The sequence below is a fragment of the Danio rerio genome, chromosome 15 (assembly GCF_049306965.1).
Source record: "Danio rerio strain Tuebingen ecotype United States chromosome 15, GRCz12tu, whole genome shotgun sequence".
NCBI classification, from domain to species: domain Eukaryota; kingdom Metazoa; phylum Chordata; class Actinopteri; order Cypriniformes; family Danionidae; genus Danio; species Danio rerio.
Genome location: NC_133190.1, coordinates 29,343,354 through 29,368,188, shown reverse-complemented (window position 1 = coordinate 29,368,188; position 24,835 = coordinate 29,343,354). Strand labels below are relative to the sequence as shown.

The following is a 24,835-nucleotide window of genomic DNA, read 5'->3' as shown; positions in this document are numbered from 1 at the left end:
AGATAAAGTATATTCTGTTCTCAATCTTGAATTTACCTAATGGCTATAGAAATAGGGGGCACAAATCCTGTACGCCAGTAACACTGGGATCAGTCCCAATTTCAATTGAAGTGCAAAGGAACAGTACACTGACCAGACTGTTTCGCACTTTAATATCTGTCTGTTTAGGGAATATTCAATAACAGCCACAAGGAAATCGAATTTTAAATATCTGCTAGTACAAACCAGTCTCTCTCTCTCTCTTTCTCTCCACCTCCTCCTTCTGTAGTTCTGCCAAGAGAGAGCGGGAACCGTGCTCCTTTCTGCTCAAAGCTTTGGCAGCAGCTGCAGCTCAGTAAATTAATGAGGAAAATAAAAGAATAATAAAAAAGAGACAGTCTTGAGGGCATGAGAGCTGTTTAAAGCCAGAGGGGCATGATGGGAAATTTAGTGGAACAGGTTCAATAGATACATTAGAAGATTAAAATGCGTTCTCCTGTTGGGCTTCAGCTCGCAGCGAGGCCCTTTGGCTCTGAGAATGCAGTGTAAACATTCAACCTCTACTTTTTTTAGTCTCGATGTAGTGTCTACACAGACTTCAAAGCATCATCTTGTGTCTAATCTCAGGGAATTACTGCAGTGTCTACAAGCCTTTCAATTGTTTATTCTGTCTGCTACATACTAACGATCAGCACACCTATCAATAATTTACATTTGCGTGTATTTATGTGGTAAATACTTTTATAAAGGCGACAACAGAGCTGAAGGAGTTTGAGCACTGCAGTTCAGAGAATAAACTAGTGTGGAGATGTGAGTGTGAGAATAAAGTGTAGTGTTGAATGTGGAATGCTTTTGCATAATAACAGGGACTGTTTTATATTTAGCTTATTTTTTCTACTTCCACATTGTCTAATTGTTTAGAATGCCCCAAATCTTAAGTTGCAACTGTCTTGAGTTGCTGGGTTAAATCCGTGTGAAATATATCTCTCATTTAAATATTTATTGCTATGTATGCAGTATTTATATATGAAGTTTGGTAGAGTTAGTATACAGTAAGGTTGAGTCGATAAACTATGCCATCATCCTTTGCCGATGGGCGACAGACATCACAATGATGAGCTGGCATTGCGGTTTTCTGCCCCGTCGCAGGAGCAAACCGCTCGTGAAAAATACATACTCGGGCTCGTTTACACTAAAACGTCTTAGTTTTAAAAGGCCGTTTTAGAACAAAAACTATCCTCGTCCACACCAACGTTTCATCTAGCATTTCTGAAAAGCCCTCCTTCCACACTATACTGCTGAAAACATGCGCACATGCAAACACTCAAAGATCTTCCACTTTTACTCTTGCTCTTAGTCATTTTAGTGAAAACCTCAGCTACTGTTGGTTGGTTCCTGTTGGTTGTGCACCTTTTTTACCAACCAAGTTTGTCGGTGCCATTATAGTGACACAGATCACTCTGCCTATTTATTGCCAGAGAAAAAGTGATTGACAGGTGGTATTTTGTGTGCAACTTATCTTTATTTATTTATAATTTGGTTAAACAAATACCATGCGGGTCACAAATAATTAATTAATTATGAATTAATGAACTATTAATAAATAATTAATTTACCACAGACAACGATGCCATCGTCCATCGTGGTGTTTCACATTAGACATTGTACGCTGCCAAATTTGTCGGCATCGCCCAACCCTAATATACAGCATGCTAATTTCAGACAAAAAGCACTTTAATCTGAGTTTATGTTTTTTTCTCTTGAAAATAAGCGCTTTTACATGTAGAAAATGCTTTATTTTGGAAAAAAATGAGAAATTCTAGAATTTTATCATTTGCAATTTTAATGTGCAGTATTAATTATTACATTTATTGTACATTTTATTGCACATTTATATATACACAGACACATGAAAATGTTATACTTATGTATATTTATTTTTTTATTCCTTGTTTTTAGTCCTATGTTTATTGAATCCTTGTTACATTAACTTACTATAGTAAAAACAAGCATATTTAATGCTTGTTCTATTATTTATATATAACATAAATGACATACATGAAGATTTATTATATAATATAATTATATGATGATATTACATATTTACACAATAACTGCATATTAAACTGATTGCTTCATTAGTGAGAAAACAGTTAAACAGACCATCAGTCTTTACTTTCACTTTCACTCTCTTTCGTGGATAAGGAAACGTGTTTTATGCTCAGACATCCATTAGCCTACATCTTTAATTTTGTTTGTTAAGCGCAGATTTTTTTCAAAACTATTTCTAAATTCAGTTCGAATTTCCAGCAGATGAATAAATGAACAGGAATAACAAAGTGTGTTTAAAAAACTGAGTTGTATCCAAACACACATGCTATGCTTCATACGGTCCAAAACCTGACAGGTCGACAAATCTAAGCTTGTTTTTAATAAAACAAATATAAATATGCATATAATAAATGATACTGTTAATAATGATAGCATTATACAAAAGCAAATTGTTATGAAACTGAAAAAGCCCCCGAGGTGAAGAAGGCATGGAGGCAGTGGTTTTTATTTTTATGAAAATAATAATTTTTGTAATATTTTAATCCTTCAATTCTTTTTCATTTGTAACTATATGTGTGTATTGCTGTACATCCTGTGTGTATTAAGCAATGTGTAAGCGAGGCGCACAACTAATGCTCTGCACTAGACCTGCTCTCAGCTGGTCTATTGAGCAGTTCTATTTTAGTTCCTCAAAATAGCAAACCACCAGCAATGTGCTTTAACACACCGCTTATCTAAACCCATGAGTCCACAAATTGGCACAAATGGATTTGCTATTTAAAAAACGGGGTTCAAAAGAGAAAATGATGTTTGCGTTGGTCTGAAAATTGCAACACGTCAGAAACACGTCTTGCGCTTTATTGCGCCGTGTGTATGATAGGGCTGTTCTGAAAACAGTGTTTCAGTGTAGAGCATTTGTTCACTGGTCTCAGGTCAGTAAGCATCATGCTTCACTAACTCTACTTGTCCTTAAAAAAAGGCTCTGACTTCAATCTGGAACCATCACAGATCGAGTGGACAGGCATTGTAATCCTTTTATAGTACTGTTTATGTTACCTCTGCACATAAACACAGCCATTTTACATTCCAGACAGTAACCACAAGGAAAGATTACAGCCAGATGGAGATTTGTTTATTCTTATAAATATTCTTGCACTGGGGCGGTACCCTTTTAATAAGTAAAATCTTTTTTTAATTTAATTTGAATTTTATTTTATTTTTTGTACATTTTAGGTACTAATATGTAACTTCAAGCTACAATATGGGCCCTAAAGGTTTTAATATTTAATTATAGGGTACTATTGTGGATCCTTTAGGTACTAATGTGTTTCCTTTACGTACCAAAGTGTACCATTTAAAAGGGTTCCAGTCCAGTGATAGCTTTTTTACTTTTTATTTCTGAGAGTGTGTGAGTTTACCATGGGTATTTGGGTGAGCTGTCACAGGCTGCTGAGGATGGTGCCAGTGTGGGCTGTAGGTACTCTTCATTGCCCCTGATCTGAACTTTTGTTTAGATTTATTTATCCCCAGACAGTCTCCTAATGCTGACAGAAAACAGTGGCTCTAAAATGTCACTGCACCTGGAGACTATTCTTCAGTCTCACTTGTGTTGTCTGTGTTGAAACATGAGCGATGGTTGTGAGTGCGATTAAGATCCTCTGGAGGAATCCTGGGTGCTGCAGTGACTGATAGAGATGCAGGCATCAAGGCTCTAGCAGCTGGCTGGGACAGAAACACAATACATTTTTGTTTTTGGGATTGATAAGTTTTTAAATACATTTTGAAAGAAATATGCTCAGGAAGGACATATTGGCAATATTGTTAAAAAAGCTGCCATTTTTATACAATAAAAACAATGTAGATTGCTAGAGATTAAGAGACTTTAATTTCAGTATGTTGATGTACTTTCCATTGAATCGGAATATTGAGTAGTTCTTTTGTTCCATTATCTCTCATAGCAAACTAAAGGTAAGGAGGCGTGATTAAACATTTTGTGGCTGAAGCCGTAGAAAAGGACCGCCACTCCAAAAGTGGAAGCAAATAGTCAGACATTGATTGAAGATAAAAAAAACAAACATTGTTTTGAGTGAATTTATTTACACTGATTAACTGTTTACCTTAATAAAAACAATGTGCGCTAGCAAAATAATAATTGTACATTTTGATTTTACACAGACTTTAACTAAATTAAGGATCACAAAAGAAGATAATATAAGAAATTTCAGTATGTTTTATATGTCAATCAAAGCAGTCATTAACTTATTTGATCCATTCAAACAGCTTTATTTAAGAATGAACTAAATAGGTATTTGTGAAAAGTTAGTTATCATTGGATTCAAAGTACAGATTCATTTAGAAAGAAAACACTGCTGTGCGCTGATCAGAGACACAAGGGTTCTGCTTTATTTTTATATTTTCACTAAATAGACAATGTTAAAAAAAAATACATGAAGCAGACAAATGTCTAAAATAACACAATATGAACACAATATATAACCAAACAAATTTATATATACAGTTGAAGTCAGAATTATTAGCGCCCCTTTGAATTATTAGTATGTCTGAAGTATGTCTGATAATATTTTTTCTTCTGGAGAAAGTCTTATTTGTTTTATTTCAGCAAGAATAAAAGCAGTTTGGATTTTTTTTAAACGTTTAAAGGACAATATCATTAGCCCCTTTTAGCTATATTTTTATTTGATAGTCTACAGAGCAAACCATCATTATACAGTAACTCACCTAATTACCCTAACCCGCCTAGTTAGTGAGAGGATCGTGACGCGGCTGTCAATCAATATTGGTGGGCGTTGGGACCCCACTCCTACTTCAAGTTGCGGTCAATGTGAAAACAGTTCCAATTGGTCCATCCTTTTTATGTTGTTTAATTGAAAAAAAAGGACTGTGTGTGTTTATATCACCCCAATATGGTGGTCTATACACCATACCTACACACATGTCTGTCCAAAAAGCTTGAAAAGTAGATTTTTCACCATTGGTGCCCTTTAAAAGACAAGAATATGACAATACTTTAGGATACTGGTGAAAAGTTGCCTATTGGCCAATTAACACTATATTTTATGTCTTTGACTTATGTCAGTCATAGAAAGCATTTTGCAGCTTGACAAATCCTGCATCCATCCACCTTATGTTTTTACCAGAGCAGCACAGACAGAGGTACAAATGCTCACAACGATATGCGCCGAGGGGTATGTAAGGTGATCACTCAACCAAAAGTATAAATCAGGCTTTAGCAGACCATAATGACAACTTGGCAACCGCTTCTCAATGAAAAGCTGCATAAAAGGACATTACACTGTTAATCAGAAAGTAACAGTCAATCTACTCATCAGCTCTCTCTTAATGTCATCCATTCTTTCAACCTTCGTCATTAATTTTCTCCTTATGCTACAGTTTTATATATTAGAGTCAATCTAATGCTTCAGTCAAACTCTAGATGAACGTTTTACATCCTTTACAGCAGCTTATTTACATCAGAATGGACGATTATTGGGCGGATGTGGCCGAGAAAGATAAAACTGCTGGAAAATGAATTATGCAAAGCATTATGGTAATTACTCGGCTTTTAGTACAGCAGCGAAAGGCCAAGGCCGAACAGAGGATTTATGCTGGGAAACCAGTAAAAATGTATTTGCGTATTAAATGTGCCACTAGAGGGGGCAACGTCTGGGGGCTTTTAAGAAGCGGGTATTGGTCACTGATGTTGATTAGCATGCAGAGCTTACTATTTGTTGTCTAATCTCTGATTACCTGTGTAGAAGACACACTGTTTGAGACCGAAACACTGAGGAGTTAGTAAATGGCACACACAAACCAATTGGGGATTTAAACTCTGATTCAGAATGTTGCCCGCAGTTCATTTGTCACTGCTCGACTGGTTGCAAAAAAGCCCTAACTGCAATACAATAGAGAGCTGCCAGTGTGGCTTAGCTTTTTAGCTTTTTTTTTTTTTTTTTTTTGGTATTATTATTCCGAGAAGCATTTTGGCTTGTTGGAGGATGTTCGGGGGCCAGGGGGAGAAGCTAAAAAGCTCTGCCGGAGCATAATCAATCATCATGCCCGATTTGTAATGAAACTCAATACGTGTGTTTGCTTCTCGCTTTTTCTCCCTCTGTGATTTGTTTTGATTTTTCTATCAGTGGGTTGTGGAGTCAAGTGTCATTTGATGCTGCCCTAAAAGCATCAAACGGAGCGATCTGAGCTTTGAAATCACCAGCCACTGCTCTTCCATTCCAGGCCATTTCAGTGCACTACTTTATCATCAGTGTTTCTCACAATACAATACAATACAATACAATGCGATGACGGAAAGCATCAAATGTGGATCCTGATGTAAAAGGACAAGTCTGTGCGCTCTTTTTCAATTTGCCATTTGGCATGGTATTCGGAACAGGTTTGATTTTTTTTGATTATTATTATTTTTTTTTCATGCAACAGATTATGAATAACAAAGGAATCCAGCAAAGAACGTTTTAGCTAGATAACTGTATAGGCATATGAAAAACTAAACTAAAAGAATGACTAAACACAAGAAAATTACTGATTTTGAACTAAAATAAAAATGAAAACAAACTAAAACTCATTAAAATTATGAATAATAACAGCAATAGTTACTTTTTATAAAATACCCCTGCTCAAAAAACATAATAGTCTGCAAAAACTATTTTTAATTGTATGTAACTGTATTTTTAAATTTAAAGTATTACCCTCTGTCAAGTAGTTTCATCTTGTTTAAAGTAATGTAACTTCATTTTGTGAGGTGTACTGGTAAAACAAGTAAAAAATACTTCAGTTTGAGAAAACAAAGGACATTATATATATTATTATTGTTATTACATTCTCTGAAAAAAAAGTCTTCTTATCTCAGACATCTTAACTGCATTTATCTTGTTTATTTTTGCTGTGTGTACAGTGGTGTTGGCTGCTTTTGAATCACTGCTTCATAAAGCTTCCAAACTTTTATGAAGCTTTTGTTTCAAATCAGTGGATCGGAGCTTGAAGGAAATTAGTAAGGTCATGTGATTTCAATAAAGGGGGCTTCGTTACGTCATTACTGTTTCAAAAATTCTGTGATTTTTCTGTTGGATCAAACTTTGTAATATCGAGTTTCTCCCCAATGTCCCATGAACAGGTTTCATAGTTTTTATGTTTTATCAGATCAGTTTGTAGGCATTTTATTGACACATTTGTAAAACGAAAAGGAATGATAATTAATAGTATCTTGTCCTGTTTAGCAGAGCCCACAATGGAACAAACAATATAAGCCTTAAAATTAATTAAACGATATAATGCAAACTCTTGAAAGGAATAGTTCACCCCAAAATGAAAATTTTACCAGTTTAGGTTTTTTATTTGTAAAAAAAAAATTCATTGACTTTCAAATTATTAGTTTTTCTTATTATGAAAGTCAATGGTAACAGGTTTTTTTTTAACATTCTTCGAAATATCTTCTTTTGTTTTGAGTAGAAGAAAGAAACTCTTCCAAAATATTTGTTTTTCTCATTATGAAAGTCAAAGGTAACAGGTTTTTAGCTTTCTTCAAAAATCTTCTTTTGTTGTCAGTAGAAGAAAGAAACTCCTAAACATTTAGATTACTTTTTGTGAGTGAACAGAAAATAGTTTTGTTGCATTTACACTGTTTTGGCCAACATTATGTAGTGTTTTGAATGCTTTGAAACAGGAAATTATTTTGCAAAGCAATTGGTTCAATTGTTTTGAAGCTTTAAAAAACATTGTTTTCTTCAATAACTAGTGCACAGTGCTGCTGAATATTACATCACAATCTCTGCCTGAAAGAGGTTTTCTAATGCAGAAGTATCAGCAATAGAACGATAAAGGAGACAGCTGATAAGCACTGATATCTTCTAATGTCCTGTGTCCACCCAGAGAGGTTATGGGAGTTGGAGGTCTTTATAAAGCAACCAGCACATCTGAGAGATTGTGTGATCCTTCACTTTTCATTCAAAGCTCAAAGAGATCAATGCGGAGCCCATGGTGAGGCTGTGCCTTTTGGTTTGATCCTCACTCTCTGTTCTCTAACCTTTTATTCCAGACCGTCGTCTATTTTTTTCCTTCTCCCCATCTCTTTCTCTATCTAACCTTGTCCAGCTAATCTCCGTCTCCCCGCTTGACTGTAACCTTGTTGCTGGTGAAGGCCTCTCACTGGATGAGACACAGCAAATTGGAGCCCTTTGGCTTTATTGGTTTTGTTTCTGGCTTCTGAATATTGATAGAGCATTGACCATCCAGAATGTCATCCAGTGACTTTTACACGTCTCATTTCTGTTTGCTCAACTTTATTGCAGCTGTCTTTGCCCATTGCTCCTGATGTGTTCAGGTCAAACAGTGTTCGTCTTTCCTGTGCTCCGCTGCTTGTCTGGTTCATGCAGTTTTCCTCTGAAACGCTTCAGTAGTTAAAGCTATACGTTTGAATATCTTGAAACTGCAAAGTTATCTAATATATGTATGTATGTACAGGAAAACGTATTTAGAATGGAAAATATATATATTGTCAAGTATTTAAATTAATATTACATGACATGAAAAATAAAAATTTAGTGGATTATATTTTGATTTCTTTATAATTATTCAAATATTATTATACAACAGTTCTGTCTGATTCTTGAATCTGATTGGCTAATAGCCATGCAGTATTCTGCAAATAACAACACTCGTCCAGCTACTTCACCTTTCACCCTTGTGTATTACTACGCCCAACATACAGCGACAAGCAGAGGAAACTCTACAGTTTGACAAATATTGCTGCTGTTGGACAATATAATGCATGTTTAAGGCTTTTTTAGGCAAGAATGTAGTTGTTTAGATTGCAACTCTGCAGTTTATTTATAAGGATAGTGCCTTTTTTAATATTTATAATTTTTTGCTTTGAGCAGAGCAAAGATGTTTGTCATTGTTCATCCACAAGATGGTGACAGAGACTTCATAATAATCCCATAAAGGATAAAAACTGTGGTCCCACTTTATATTAAGTGGCCTTAAATATATGTACTTACACAGGAATTAATAGTTTGTTACAATGTACTTATTGTGTAAATGCATGTATTTATAGTGTACTTATGCTTGATTAAATACATGTATGTAATTACACCTGCAATTAACTTTTGTAATTACATTTGTAAATACACTGTTGACCATCCCTTACACCTTAACCCACCCTTAAACCTACCTATGCCACCAAACCTGTCCCTAACCCAACCTCTATCCCAACTCAAAAGCACCACAAGTGTTCTCAAATACATTATAAACACAGTAAGTACATTGTATTTATTTTTTTGATGCAAGTACATAGTAGTTAAGGACACTTAATATAAAGTGGGACCAAAACTGTAATTTCTACAGCGTAATACAGCTGATCAAATCATTATTTAACAGGTAAATGACATTCTAAGTTGATCTCTGTCTTGTGTATATTGTAGTGCTGTATTCATATATTTTAATTGTAGTGTATTAGGCGTGAGATGGGAGGATTGCATGTATTTTTTTGTTGGCCACTCTTGGTATAACCCTGAGTTACATTTTGGTTGGCCGTTTTTTTTTTTTTTTAATGCATATCCTGTTTTCGTTACTGCAGACTAGTTCAGTAAACGAAAAGAAAGAAGAAATGCCCGCATGTGTTTAGCGTTTTTCCTTATCGCAAACATAACAGTAATCTGGTAACGGTTAGTGTTGGCGCTTCTTTGGCTTTTTCAGGGTTAATTATTGTGATCTCCCGATTGCAACAGAGAAATACTGGGAAATGTCAGTAGACTGATGACATGTTATGCTGTTCAGCACGATAATAGTTAAAAAATGTTAGCAAAACACCTGTTTTGTCATCACATTAGACATTATGCTAGAGAATCATTCAAATACTAGCTCTAAAGTGACGTTTGTGAATTAGTAACAGTTTCTGCTGTTCTGACGTCAGCTGCATATGTATGAATGAATGAATGAATGGCGGAAGAAAGTAGTGCTTTATTTTCTTTTTTATATACAAGATTATACCGTTGAACTGTTGTATAAATGCAATATTTGTAGCCTTGCGCTATGGCTGTATATTGGCACTGGTGGAACAATAAAGCAACGCACGCCTTTATTAAAATGATTAGTCATTTGCTTGTGACTTGGGTTTTGTTTTCCATTTAAATGGAAAAATTGACACACCTGTAATATTATGCTTGAAAACATGGTAGAAATAAATAAGCATGAAAAACACACGTTTCCCCATGTGAAAATGTTTCAAAACCACACATTTTGTTGGTTTAATACATGTTACATGTGTTTTTCACTTGTGATTTTAAAATGGGAAGCCTATGTGATGCCAATGATAAACCTTTGATTGACAGAACTGGTTCACAAGACTCATTTGCTTGTGAATCAGACCTCACTGGTTGTGCTGTTTGTTGTGTAATAGAAATGGAAAACACGAATTGTTATAAATGTGTTTTTATTCATATTATCAGTTTGTTCTTCATCAGATGGTTCTCTTTACTCTTAAAATTCTAATCACCCTTCATGCATGCTGTGGCACTTAGTTTTTATTTTTATTCAGTGTCAACTTCTACCCTGTTGTTATTTGCCTCGTTTTGATTGTTGAACCTTCCCTAAGAATAAATTCTCTTACATTTCCTTTTGCCACATGATGCTATCAGCTAAAAACACCAGAGCGTGTGCACAAGTCATCCCAGTATTGTGTCTGCTCGCATAAATCACATGCGGCGCTGACAGGGTTTTCTTCTGTGATTGTGCCGGTGTTGACAGGAGGAAAGGGTGGAATTTGGTCATTATTTTTGGCCCTACCGTGCCTCCCCAAGCTTATTTTGACAAAAGAAGCCTGGAAAGCCTTTGTCTAATTGTCTATACATGTGTTTCCTCATTTGTTCTTACAGAACTGCCCACATTGCTACAAGCACATTTTATGACCTTTCTTGTTTATATCTAAACAAAACAAAACAAGAGATCCCCGCTCATCCCTAATTTGGTGCTAATCTTGACTGTCCTTTCAACCATTCTTGCTGTTTCTGATCACACCGTGTAACCGGTCAAAGTTTGACATTATTCTCCTGGTGGTGTTGAATTCCTCTCTTCTCCAGAATGACACAGCATGCCTGAAACGCTTGAGGTAGTTGTTAGCTGGAGCAGTATTCTATTAGCCGCACAAAGAGGGTGCCTTGCGGGACCAGTAAAGGGGAAGTGATTGCACAATAGCAGAGCCGGCCCCCATAATGTTCCAATAGAGAATAAATGGCCCTTGTGCACTGTCGGCGGCCTTGCGCTTTAAGTGTCTAGACTGAGCTTGCGTCCAATATTTGTATTAAAGGTAACCCGGAATGGGAGTTGTGAGGTGTCTTTTACTTCTGCTGCCAAATATGGACGTGGAGAGTGTTTGTGCTTCTGAGAGTCTGATTAACGCCAAGTGTACCAAACATGAGACTCGGGTCACATGAAAGAGGAGTTGAGATGTTTACATTAGTGCCACTTGAAACAAATGGGAATATTCATTTAGGGTATTAATTTGTTGTGATCATGTTTGGATCAGTCTTTAATTCCCTTAACAGCTTAAGTGGCTGTTTTAAGCATGAATACATCTCACTGATGCTGCTTATTTAGCAGTTATGGGGTAATTAGAAATTAAATGTTTCAACCCTATGACCTTAGTATTTTTTAAGAATCTGCACGGTTTTTTTGAAGATAGACAAAATATCACCTATTCTTGGTTCATTTAAGTGCTCCTGAAGCATGGCTGACCCGCTGAGGCATGGACTTGACTACTTCAGACCAAAGTATACTTCAGTTCCAAAATGCTCTGCACACTAGTTCAACACCTCGCTCCCCTATATAAAAATGAAAATTCTGTTGTTAATTATTCGCCTTCATTTCATTCAACTTCCCAAAACAATTTAAGATATTTTAGCTCTCACATCCTCCATGGGCAGCAATGGCCCTTTTAGTTTTGCAACTGTAAACTGTAAAAAAACAGAGCTCCAAGAACACTTTTGTGCACAAAAAAAGTAAAAATGACTGTTTACCTTTATCTTCTCTGCGACAAACTGGCGGGGTGAACTGGTGTCTGGAGCATTGTGGAAATGGTTCTGAGACATTCAAAATACTGAAAAGCAAACCAAAACATTGTCAATACATTCCATTTGATTTCAGTGGTGCGACTGTAATCATACAAAGCTCCAAGAGCTTTTGTACACCAAAAAAAAAAAAAAGGGAAAAATTATTATTTTTTTGTTTTTATTGGTCATAGTAAATGTACACTCTAATTTAATGCAAAAGACATCAGGCAACCTAAGGCTGCATTTACACTGCAGGTCTTGATGGTCAATTCTGATTTTGTGACTGGACCCCTTTTTTTTTTAACAAGCTTAAATACTTACTTATTCTACATGACAATATAAAAGCGTATTTAGTCCTCGTGTATGAGATTTTAGGTTTAGGACTAAAAGCTAAAGGTTAAAGGTTAGGCTAAAGTCTGAAATTAAAGTTCTGAAATGAAAGTGTCTGGCTTGACGTCATTCGCTATGGTTTTTAATGATGCACGACTCGCATTGACAGCTGAAAATCCGATCTACCTGCTAAAACTGCAGACACGAGGGCGCGGATCCGAATAATATCTGAGAAATTTCCACATATGAACAAGGCCTGAATCTAATTGAGTAAATCACCACATGGAAGAAAAAAATCGGAATTGAGTCACCAAGCAGCCTTAGTAAGTGGTTTTTACAGTGTTTTTGGTGCACCAAAGCTTTCTTTGAGCTTTTTATGATAACCGTTGAATCACTGAAGTTAGATGTTCTGACAATGTTTTTTTTTTTTTATTGCTTGGGTCGTGGGACCTTTGCTGTCTAGATCTAAGAGCTCCCTCATCCTCCATACACAGCAACAATCACAAGACACAAGGAATAAAAAACATTGTCTGAACATCTAACTTCAGTGATTCTGATTCAGTGATTGAACTGTTATCATACAAAGTTCAGAGAATGCTTTTGTCCACAAAAAAAAAAAAAAATTGTAAAAACCTGTAATTTTCTCTTTTTTTTTGGTGCACAAAAGTGTTCTTGGAGCTTCATATAATAAGAGTTGAATCACTGAAGTTAGATGTTCTGACAATGTTTTTTGTTTTTTATTCCTTGGGACTGTTGCTGTCTATGGAGGAAGAGGAAGCTCTTGGGTCTATTCTAAAATATCTTAATTTGTGTTCTGAAGATAAACAAAGGTCTTGGAGAGTTTAAACAGCATACCTGCACGTAATTAATTACAAAATATACATTTTTTGGCTGAACCAACACTTTCATTTTAGTCTTTAGAAATTTGTGTACAACAATGGAGGTGAAAGGTTAGCGTTTAAACAGAATGATTCCACTCTCTGGTTCTGCATGTGTCAAACCTGTCCATCCCTTTCATTTGTGCTTGAGTACACATTCAAAGCTGTGTGGACATGGCTGTGTGAGACTGAGCAAATGGAGCAGACACGGGCCTTAAAGGCGCCCATCTGGCACCAAGATATTGCTAGCAGTCCTGGAGGTTGTGAGGTGGATCAATCTCGTTGGTCCCATACATCCCACAGATGTTCAACTGGATTGAGATTTGGGGAATTTGGAGGCCAGGACAACCAATTGTACTCTTCATCACATACTTCTGAACAATTTGTGCAGTGACGGAGGGTGTATAATCCTGCCGAACGCCACCGCTTCCATCTGGGAACACCATTGGCAAGGGGTGTATTTGGTCAACAATAATGTGTTGGTTTGTATCACACATCCTATTTATATCAACATGAATGACCCTCATGTTCTCAAGCATCAACAAAATGTAAAAGAAATCTGGATTTTTTTTAAAAATAAAGCAACATTCTTCCATTGCTCCTAGTTCTGATACTTGCTTGCACTTGTGATTTCAGTAGTGGACAGGTTTGATCATAGCCATTCATATTTGGTACAGTATCTGGCAATGTAGCCCCACATGCAGAGTGTGATACATACACTGTGTATTGTGGCACATTCCTCTCATAACACATTCAAAATTTGTGTTATTTGTGCTGCAGTAAACCTTCTGTTAGCTCTGACCAGATGGGATATTATTCGTTCTCATGCCTTGTGCGCCAACACCCTTTTGCCAATTTATACCTCCTAAGATCATCGTTGTTAAATTTAATTTCCCACCACTGCAGACTGGGAGCAACCCACAAGGCTTTAAAAGATGCTCTGACCAAAAACTACTTGGCCCTTGTCAAAATTGATCAGATTTTCATTCCTGCCTATTTCTCCTACATCCGACAGATCTACTACCAAACTGACTGTGTACCATTAAATCTACCAACACAAACAGTTGAAGTCAGAATTATTAGCCCCCTGTTTATTTTTTTCCCCAATTTCTGTTTAACTGAGAGCAGTTTTTTTTAACACATTTCTAATCATGATAGTTTTAATAACTCATTTCTAATAACTGATTTTATTTTTGCCAAAATGACAGTAAATAATGTTTGACTCTTCCAGACACTTCCATACAGCTTAAAGTTACATTTAAAGGCTTAACTAGGTTAATTAGGTTAACTAGGCAGGTTAGGGTAATTAGGCAAGTTATTGTATATTGATGGTTTGTTTCGTAGAATATTGGGGAAAAAAATAGCCTAAACTAAAGGATCTAATAATTTTGACCTTAAAATGGCTTTAAAAATGTAAAACTGCTTTTATTCTAGCCAAAATAAAACAAATAAGACTTTCTCCAGAAGGAAAAAAAATTATCAGACATGCTGTGAAAATGTCCTTGCTCTGTTAAACATCATTTAGAAAATATTTAAAAAAAGAAAAATATTCAAAGGGGGCTAATAATTCTGACTTCAACTGTATATGTATTGTTGTGCTTTGTATATACATTATATCTGGGGTATAAAATTTGCATAATTCAATAAACGTGTGGTCATCTGTCAGTACATGGATAGGAGACCACATGGGAAAACTAGGTTTTCGGTGGAAGAGGTGTTAGTGAGGCCAGCATTAAATAATGCCCAGAGCCCAGTGAGCAAGTTTGGCCAGGATGACGGGGTCACGCCCTACTCTTCTTCGAAGGACATCCTGGTCAAACATGCTCACTGGGCTCTGTCCATCATGGTGCCCTAACCATTCCCATATAATCTAATTGGCATCATCATTCTGTCTCCTCTCCACCAATAAGCTGATGTGCTGTCTGGCGCAGGATGGCTTCCCGCCATGTCATCCAGGTGGATCATGGACATCGGTTGTTGTTGAGGAGATATTCCATTATTTTTGTAAAGCGATTTGCCCCGGAAAGCGATATATAAATGTAACTAATAATAATAACAATAATTTTTACATTTTTAAAACAATATTATTATTTTTATTGTTATTTTATAGAAAAAACACATCACGTGAATTTCACATTAACATCACATGTAAAATGCAGGAGACACATGGTTTTGAAACAAAATGAAAAAACCGACCATCTATGTGACTATTTATGTATCTTTTAAATGTTTTGATGTGTTTCACATATGATTAACATGTGAAGCTTGTGATGCTTGTGATTACTTTTTTGTAAGAGTAGTATTTATTATGTGACCAACTGAGTTTATTTTGTTTGTTTACAGGGCTGCATCAGACATGCCAATACTTGATGATGAGTCTTTAACTCCAAATGACTCCAGTAATCCAGTCCCAGCCGGAGGGGGAAGCACACGAGGGGTTTACCTGACTGTGCCGGCCAGCATGCAGAGACGTATTCAGAAATACAGGGAGAACCATGATGCCTTCCTGCGCCTGATCTCCCATGAGGCTCTGGGGAGCTTCAATCCTTGGGCAATAGCAGACAGGTTTGATTATAACCATTACTTCAATAATAAAATATCTCATGTTAAGGAAGCACTCAAGAGTGGGTTGAAGTCATGCAAATTAAATTTTAATATTAGTGAAAGTGAGTCAAATAGAATGAGTAAAATAAAATCTTAGTTTTTTTTAATCTTTTATTCAACTTTTTATGCCTAGTCATGAAACAATTTCTAATATATGTGCATTATATTACAGAACCAAAAATTGCCAAGTGAAACATTTCCCATTATTCTGATAACAAGCTTATAACTTAGCCTAGCTTCACCTTTTAATTTACATGTCGCATATATGGCTTAGGCTAAAATGGTTCATTCAAAGATTTTTTTTTTTTTTTGTGTTTTCAGTCTTCTGTTAGCAAAAGCTAAATTTTTGGCAATGCAAGTTTATTTATATAGCACATTTTATACACAATTATAGTTCAAAGTGCTTTATATTGAACAAAAATAAAAGAAACAAGAAAATAAAAATGATTAAAATAATAAAAAAATAAATAAAAACAGATTAAAATGCGTTAAAACAGGTTATGAAGGAAATACATAATAGTGTGATCTGTCCGACAAAACACCGTGCTTATTCAGTAAAGGCACAGCTAAACAGATGTGTTTTCAGTCTTGATTTTAATGTGCCTAATGTTGGAGCACATCTGATCATTTCTGGAAGCTGATTCAAGCTCGTTTTAACCTAAATGGATAAAAAATGAGCACTAATGCTAATTAACGCCAACAACTTTTATTCTTTACAAAAATTAACACAGAGTACGCATCAAATTATCAAATGAATAAATTACTACTAATGAACGTGAATACATGTAATGTAGAAGTTCTAAACTAATACTAACTGATTTTAACATTTGCATCAAATAACTAGCTCTGTAGTAACTTGTGATGCAATGAGTGACATAAAAAAATCTTGAAGGAGGCCAATACGACATATTTAATTAAGCAAATGTCTTTTTCTCTCAAATTTGCTTTAACAATGTTGGTTAGGGTTAAGTGCATGTTGCACATTATTTGGAAGCACAATATTGAATTAAACCTGTTAGCACTGCTCACAGGACATGTTATTTTTTAAACTTCAGCAATTCATGCTAAAAATCAACGTAACAAAACATTGCCAGATTCACTATCATGCTATTAGCACCACTTACTGAACATTTCAATAAAAAATATTCTAAAATTAGCAAGAAATACAATATAGCGCAGAAATAAACCACTTGTCCATTTTTCTTAAATATCTTCAAAAATGATATGTGTTACTTTTGTTTACTTACAAAACTTAATCAAGACACACCCCAATGTTCATTGAATTGCCATTTTATAATTGCCATTTCTTAAAAGTGGCATTTATAATGAAATGAAAAAATGAAAATTTATTTTGTAAGCTCTTTAGACAGAACAGTGTAGGTATAGTGTGTCCACAGTCATATTGCAGTTATTTAAAGACAATAAGTCTCTTTTCTGACGTTAAAATAGGATCCAAATCCTTTCCATTTTTAGGCCTATCACAACATAAGGTAGGAGTGCAATTTCCCTGCCCCCCCCAAAATTGATCTGCATATTAAAAAGTCTCCATATTAATGCATATAATCATATACACAAGACAGAAAGGCTTGAATTAACTCCATAACAAATAAATCAAATAACCATTGGGGAAGTTCATACTGTAGTAAGGGAGATCAGCTTCTTTCTTGTCTGCGCTGTTTATCTACATGAAGCCTATGGCTCTGACACGCAGATGGAAACAATGGATGAGGACAACCAGCTTTTTCACATTAAAGGCACAAGCAACAAAAACAGCTACAATGCCATAACAGCTCAAATTTCCCACATTTAAAAATGATATAATAAATAATATTATGGGTATTTTGAGCTGAAACTTTACAGACACATTCTGGAGACACAAAAGATTATTATTAAATCTTGAAAAAGGAATAAAATAGGTGCCCTTTAAAGCAGTCTCTTCAGTAAAAAAAAAAATGTATCAGTTCAAGGAAGCTACATAGCCCATCAACATCTATAATTAACTTATTCTACGCTGATTTCTACAATTTATTGTCATTATGACTTTGCCAGTGTTTAAGACACGTTCCTGGATGCGCAAACACTAAAAGCTCAGCTCTTCTATTTGCATCCAGAGCAACAGATTAGTCATAAGCCCTAGTGCGTCTCCCACAGTGACACAGCAAGTAGGAGTTGTGATTGTTTACCGCCTCGCGGCTATGATGATCCTCGCACACGATGCCATTTTAAATGTAAATATTAGCTCTTTTTTTGATGGCCACTAATGTAGAGCGTGCTTCTGTGCAAATGAGCGTCTTTGTTGTTCGGCTAGTGCTCCTGCACGCCCACCCCACCATTAGCATACTTAACAGAATTTTTAAGTTGGTGCAGTGTGGTGGTTATTTATCAAGTCCTTATGGTCCACAGAGAGCACACTTTTAACAACAGCGAGGAGAAGGAAAACAAAACAAAGAGTCTGATTCTAGGTCTTATTTGTCAGATTTAAACCGTGCGCCATGGGCTGTGTGGGTGGCGAGAAGAATTGCTGCAGAAATCTCATACGAAAGCTCGGAATCAAAAGTAGTTTTTTATTTATTTATTTATTTATTTGTTTTTGCTGTGTGCTGCAGCTTGGAAAAAAAATAAGTATGAGTTATTGCACAGATATAAAAAGAAATTGAGGGTCTATTTTTTGCAGAGGTCAGTGCAGCACCGCAGAGACTCGGAGTGGTTATTATTCCAGAGAAATAGAGAAGATGGGAAATGTCATGGCAATTAGTGCTGCTGCTGGGAACCGGTGTGGGCACTTGTCAGTCTGTGGTGCATTGTGGGTAATAAGAGTGTTGAAGGCAGTCAAGGCCTTGGGTGAGCACAGACTGATCTCTGGGTAGCTCTGCATTGAACTCGGTGGAAGTTAAGTAATTGGCTGAAAGGAAGACTTTAAACAATCTCATTGCTGTCTTCAAGATGGAAAGAAGGCAATTTTATTCTCTGATGTTAAGAGAACAGACAAAATGTCAAGCCTTTAAACCCATATACATACTTAAACACAAACATGTAAAGTATTATTGTTTATTAACAGAATTTTTTAGCTTTTATTTTGTACTTTTGTTCACATTTTTCCTCTCTAGTGGTTAAAAAAATGCATGGGTCTTGCTGACTGTGCATTGGTATTGTATTAATGTGCAGTAAAACGAAGCATTTTGATTAATTTTAAATCTTTTCCAATCTCTTCACCTTTAAAAACAATGTTGATTCAGGTTTTATTACGAACCCTGTCCTTTTTTTGCTTGGGTGTTTATTATTAAGTCTAATGATTTTGCCATTTTATATATCCACACCATCTACTCAACTGAGGATATGACAACACATCCTGTGCAGCCTATTGTTATACTTTGGTTTAGTTCATTTTGAACAAAACATATTTATTATATGTTTTAGTGACTTTAAAAAAGATATATAGCTAGAAGTCTTATATTAAAAAACATTCTATGATACAGTATGCATGAAACAGATTTTTGAACAAATGTATGGTGGCAACATGGTTCTATGCATTAGTTGTTAAATGGATTTTGAGATTTGGAGGTGCAGACGAGTTTCTAAATAATTAAGTAAGTCAAGAATAGGTCACTAGAGAGAAGTCAGACGTTTTCTTTATTATAGTGGAACATAGGCACAGATTAGCTGAGATCTGTAAAATGCATTTACAAATTATGTACAGTATTGTGATTTTATGTAGACTTTTCATTTTAGTACTTATCATTTGCTTTATCAGTTAATTCTTTTCTTCTATTATTTATATTTTATTTCAGCTTGATTCAAAATAATGGAAACAAATATGTTATTAAATATAAATAAAAATAAATATATACTTTTTGCTGTAGTTAGTTACAATGCAATATCAAATATATAACAAACATGATCATTGAGAATTAACTATTTATAGTTAGTTACATGCTTCCAAATGTAGAATTATTTAAATTTTTAGAAAAGGTGGAACAATTTAAAAGGGATGTTTTATCCAAACATTAAAATAGGATTTATTATGCCTCTTTTTACAAGATTTAAAATAAGTCTCTGATGTCCCTAGTGTGTGTATGTGAATTTTCAGTTTAAAGTACCACACAAATATTTTATATAACTCTTTGATACAGCCCCTTTTAGGCTTGGATCCAAGTTGTGCCATTTTGGTGACTGTTGCTTTAAATTCAAGGAAGACTGTTCCCAGACTTCTTTTTAAAAGATGCGTGAGCTTCAAATGTGTGTGTCAGCATAGTGGCAGATTCAAAACAGGACTAATGGTATCTCTATGAAAAACTGGAATTGTCAAAAGAAGTGCCTCAGAAGGCGGCAATCTATGGATTTTACAGTGTTCATTTGTGCATTCTGAAACTCCATGTTTATAATGCCTCATAGTGACTGACATTATCTTAGCCAGGTATACCTTGGAAACTCTAACGGCAGATGGCTGCTTCTCACTCAGGGCTGTCTATGCTAATGAGGGAGAGTTCATCACTAATGATTGCCACTTGTTTTTTTATCAGTAGAGTCCGACTATATTCACACACACTTGCTACACAATTGTGTTTATACCACTTATAAAAGTGATTTTTTAGTAATATAATAATTATTAATAATAATAATTAAAATAATAGGTCCCTTTTAATGTAACCTGAGCATAATGTACAGTTAGATTATAACTCCTGTTTCTCTTTTTTTCTCCTCAGTCTGGCTGATGAGCTTATGTCCGAGGCTCTGGCTGAAGTGGCGGCAGAGTTTCAGGATGTTTGTGAAGAATACGCAGAGGCGGTTTTCACTTCAGAGTTCCTCCAACCTGTCCAGTCTCCATCCACATCAATGTCATAGTAGCTACTCGATTTACAATGACATCCAGATTTTTTATGAGGAATTTAACATCGTATGGTTTGTGTTTTTGTATGATTTACATTTATATGCTTAATTATGGGAACCTTTTGGTTAGAGCTCTGTTTTTTTTTTACTCAAGTCCAGTTCTCATTTCTGTTGTAATGTGAAACCTTAGTGGGCGGTCTGACTTTTAAATACAAACAGATGCTTTTTGCACACCACTAACAAATGTCACATCAGTGTGACATAATCCATACACCGTTCTTTGTGCATTAGTCAGTGCATTAGTCTGTTGCTATTGAGCCAAGACAAAAGCCTTAAAAGAGCCTCTACATTATTAATGCATTGTGAATGATGAGATTTATACTGATGTCACACACAAGATCAGGATCACTCAGCCTCAGCTATTCCTGAATAGCATTAACGGATGCATTACTTAAATCCGCATCAAAAATTACTTTGTGGACACATTTCATACTCTTTAAAGCATATGTTTTGTTTTGCTATGCTAATTGACTCTCCATATGTTGCTGATTATCCCCAGCATTATCAAACAAGGAAAGGTGAGGTATTTAGTGTATGGCTATGCTTTTGTGTCAAGAGCCTGAGGGGAAAATGCCCTGCAGATGAGTCCAGATGTTGTGCTGGTATTCTGGGAATGTGCTTGATAAGGACAAACAGACCCAGAGTGCACTAGTCCCTACAAACACACATTCTTTCTATGGGGCAATGTATACACCTACAGCTACAGTTTATATTACTAGTTTAGGCTTCTAAAATTGAGGGTCTGTTTGTTTTTTGAGGACTTTGTGTTGCTTTAAAAGTATTGGTTGTCGCATAATTGCTTAATTTTATTGCGGTAAACTTATTTTAGGATACATTTCTTAACCTGTCAAGCTGCAATTTAAACCCCCTAATGTGAGTCACAGGTTTTTTCCAAACTACTTATTTGTGCCAAAAGCAAACTATTAGCACAAATGCCAACAAATTCCAGCTTTGTGCCATGAACTGATGTAATTAATGCTGTGAGACTGTGGAAATGAAGTCACCAGATTGGCATGAACTTGTTAGTTATGTTTTTATTTCTGATGAAAAAACCTGCTGTATTTATAATCATGATTTAATTTATAACTAAAATAAATGTTCTAAACTGACTCCAAACATCTCTCTGGACTGGTACATTGTACTTTGTGCTAGGGCTGCACGATATTGGAAAAATGCAATATTAAATTTTTCTGCAATAAATATTGTAATTTCAATAGTTCCACAAGATCAATAGCACTATTTGATGGTTTTCTAACAGATATGCAATGTTGAAATATAGTTGAGCAGGAGCTACAGGAGAAATTGAATAACCACAAAGCAAGAAATGTTTTTTTTAACTTTTTTTCTCGTTTCCAGTGTAAATATCAAAACATTCTTAGAGCAAGTCAAAATTTTGAAATAAAAAATCACAGCAGCAAATCGGCAAGCAATCGTTCATTTCAACGAAGAGTGAGCGACCTCCATCTACGCGAGCGACAGCGACCGTTGGTGACCAGGCAAAGAGCTTAGTGTCCAAACTCGGTTCAGGAGGGCCGATGTCCTGTATATTTTAGTTCCAACCCCAGTTAAACACACCTGAACCAGCGAATCAAGCTCTCTCTAGGTATACTAGAAACTTCCAGGGAAGTGTGTTTAAAGAAGTTGGAGCTAAACTATGCAGGACACTGGCCCTCCAGGACCGAGTTTGGACACCCCTACCCTGGCTTAGCATGACCAAGAGGCAACACTCAATAGAACGTTCCATTGCAATAGCAGCACCCAGCAACAGCCCAGCGAATCCGCCATTTTATAGTGAAAGTGATCGGCTGTCCATTGGATCGTATTGCTGTCGCGATGGCAAGCAGCTGCTTTGTTTTTATCTTATTTATTTAAAAAGCGCATTAAAGCTGAGATACAACCTAAAAGACGACAATACAACACTTACTATCACAATCATCAGCACTTTTAATAGTTAATTTAACAGACTTATAAAATGCTGTTTTTCTATTGGAATTTTCATTCCAAAATGGCCGCGGCGGCATCTAGTGGCTGTTTCCCAATTCGCACTAGTGTGTCGTCTCTTGGTGATTCTATGCTCTTTGGACCAGGCGAGTGTGTCGAGTGCCACAGCAAAGTTGAGAATCCTTCAACTTTATGCAAATAAAGAGCAACTTTCTTGAGCGACAGCCAGTAGGAGCACCAGTAGAGCTCATGTGATCTTCTTTCAGCTACTGTTGAGGCCCGTTGTATTCTCTGCTGTAGACCTGCGTTTGCAGCAAGTCACCACCCAAAAGCCTCATTAACACTAGCAGTGACTTTGTAGCTTCCTGTCGCTCTGAATGGTGACCTCCTGCAAACACAGATCTGTGTAGTTCTACTGCACGGAGTAATACAACTGGCCTCTAAACAAGCTGAGAAAACATAACCATGAGCTCTACTGATGCTCCTATTGGCTGGTGTTCAAGACAGTCGCTCTTCATTTGCATAAAGTTGAAGGATGCTCAACTTTGTCACATCTAGGCAGGATACGCGACTGGCCGGAAGTGCGATATGCACATCAATATAGCAGCATTTTTTATGACGCTGTTTGACATTGATTAATATGTTTACAGTACTGTGACGGTTGGGTTTAGTGTAGGGGAAGAGGTTTAAAATTTTAATTTATAGAGTAATTTAATAGATAGCATAAATAACAGTCGGTACAACTACTGTTTTTACGTTACTGTGACAGTTGGGTTTAGGGTTGGGGTGGGGATGGACATTAATAAAATACAATTAATGGGAAATATATTAAATTATATAAATTATTTTCAATAACTTCCAGTCACAACCATATCTGATCTAGCAACAACCACTCGACAGGCCCACCTGGTCTTCAACAGTCGCTGTCGTTTGCGTTGAAGGAGGTCGCCGGAGGTCGCTCACTCTCTGTTGAAATTTACGGTCGATTGTAGTGTGAATGAGGCTAAAGAGCTACAGGCAGCTACAAAGTCGCCGCTAGCATTTATTTGTTCTGGCACATTGTATTCCATGCCATGGATGAAATTGCTTTTAAATGAAAAGGGTAAATTAATTGAATTATCACATTTTTTTCCTGCACCCATTTGGTGTAATCAATGTAATCCATCTTTTTTTTTTCCTCCAGGTTGTTTCTCTGCTGTTGCTTGTACCAGAAACTCAATGCAATTTTCTGAGTAAGAAGTGTTTTGTCATTGGGTTTTCCCTGACTGTTTCAAACAGGCCAAGTCCCTAAAGGAGTCTGGTAATGCAACATAGGCAGTTCCCCAGAACTAAGCAACTCCAGACGTCACCTCCGTCAATAGTTATTTAGAGCTACCTGAGAACAGTTATTTAGGATCCCTGATGTGCAGCAATGCATTACGTAAGAACTGTGATAAATGTGTTCCTACTTTGAATTTGTAAAATGAATCAAATTAATTTTACAAGTTATTTCAACTTGCATCATTTAAACAGACTTAAAACAACAAGATACAATTTGAAACCTGATTAATTCATTGCAACATTGTTGTCCTGACTTTTTGATCATGTCATTTGTACAGTATCCACTGGGTATAACTTGGTGGACAAACATTTCTATCATACATACAAATAAACCTGTTTATTATTGTGAATGGCCCATACTTGGCCTTAATTTGGCCACTCAATTACTGTTTGACCGCAAGCACAAGACTCATTTTATAGTGATTACAATCTCACATTAATCAGCTGAACTGCTGTAAGACGGACTGTGATGGAGTTGGCTATTTAAAGTCCTGAAGATGAAGCACGACATCATGATTTATGAGCCAGCTAACATTTTGCACAGTCATCCTGCTATAGGACTGGGGGAGATATAGCGTCGTTTGCAGGGTGAGAGTATTTGTATTTCTGTTTTTCTGCTGCACTGTTTCTTTTGCTGTTCTGCTTTTGTCGGTGTAGATCTACAGTTTGCCGATGGGCATGGCCTGAACCTGTGCTCCCTATGCAACTGTTCATCGTATCACGCAGGCAATTGAATGAAAGCTATACTGTAGGCCAAATTTTGAA

General features: G+C 36.0%; 1 protein-coding gene across 8 annotated transcripts in view; it reads left to right on the top strand.

Moving 5' to 3' along the window:
* The window catches only part of si:dkey-243i1.1, a 38,046-nt gene extending 16,121 nt beyond the window's left edge, over positions 1 to 21,925 (top strand). For all 8 annotated transcript variants that reach the window (XM_073923780.1, XM_073923779.1, XM_073923777.1 and 5 more), the window contains 2 exons: positions 15,662 to 15,883; positions 20,626 to 21,925. In XM_073923780.1, the coding sequence (XP_073779881.1) occupies positions 15,662 to 15,883; positions 20,626 to 20,764 (361 nt within the window). In that variant the 3' untranslated portion in view covers positions 20,765 to 21,925. The remainder of the gene's footprint in view (positions 1 to 15,661; positions 15,884 to 20,625) is intronic.
* The last annotated feature ends 2,910 nt before the right edge of the window (positions 21,926 to 24,835 follow it).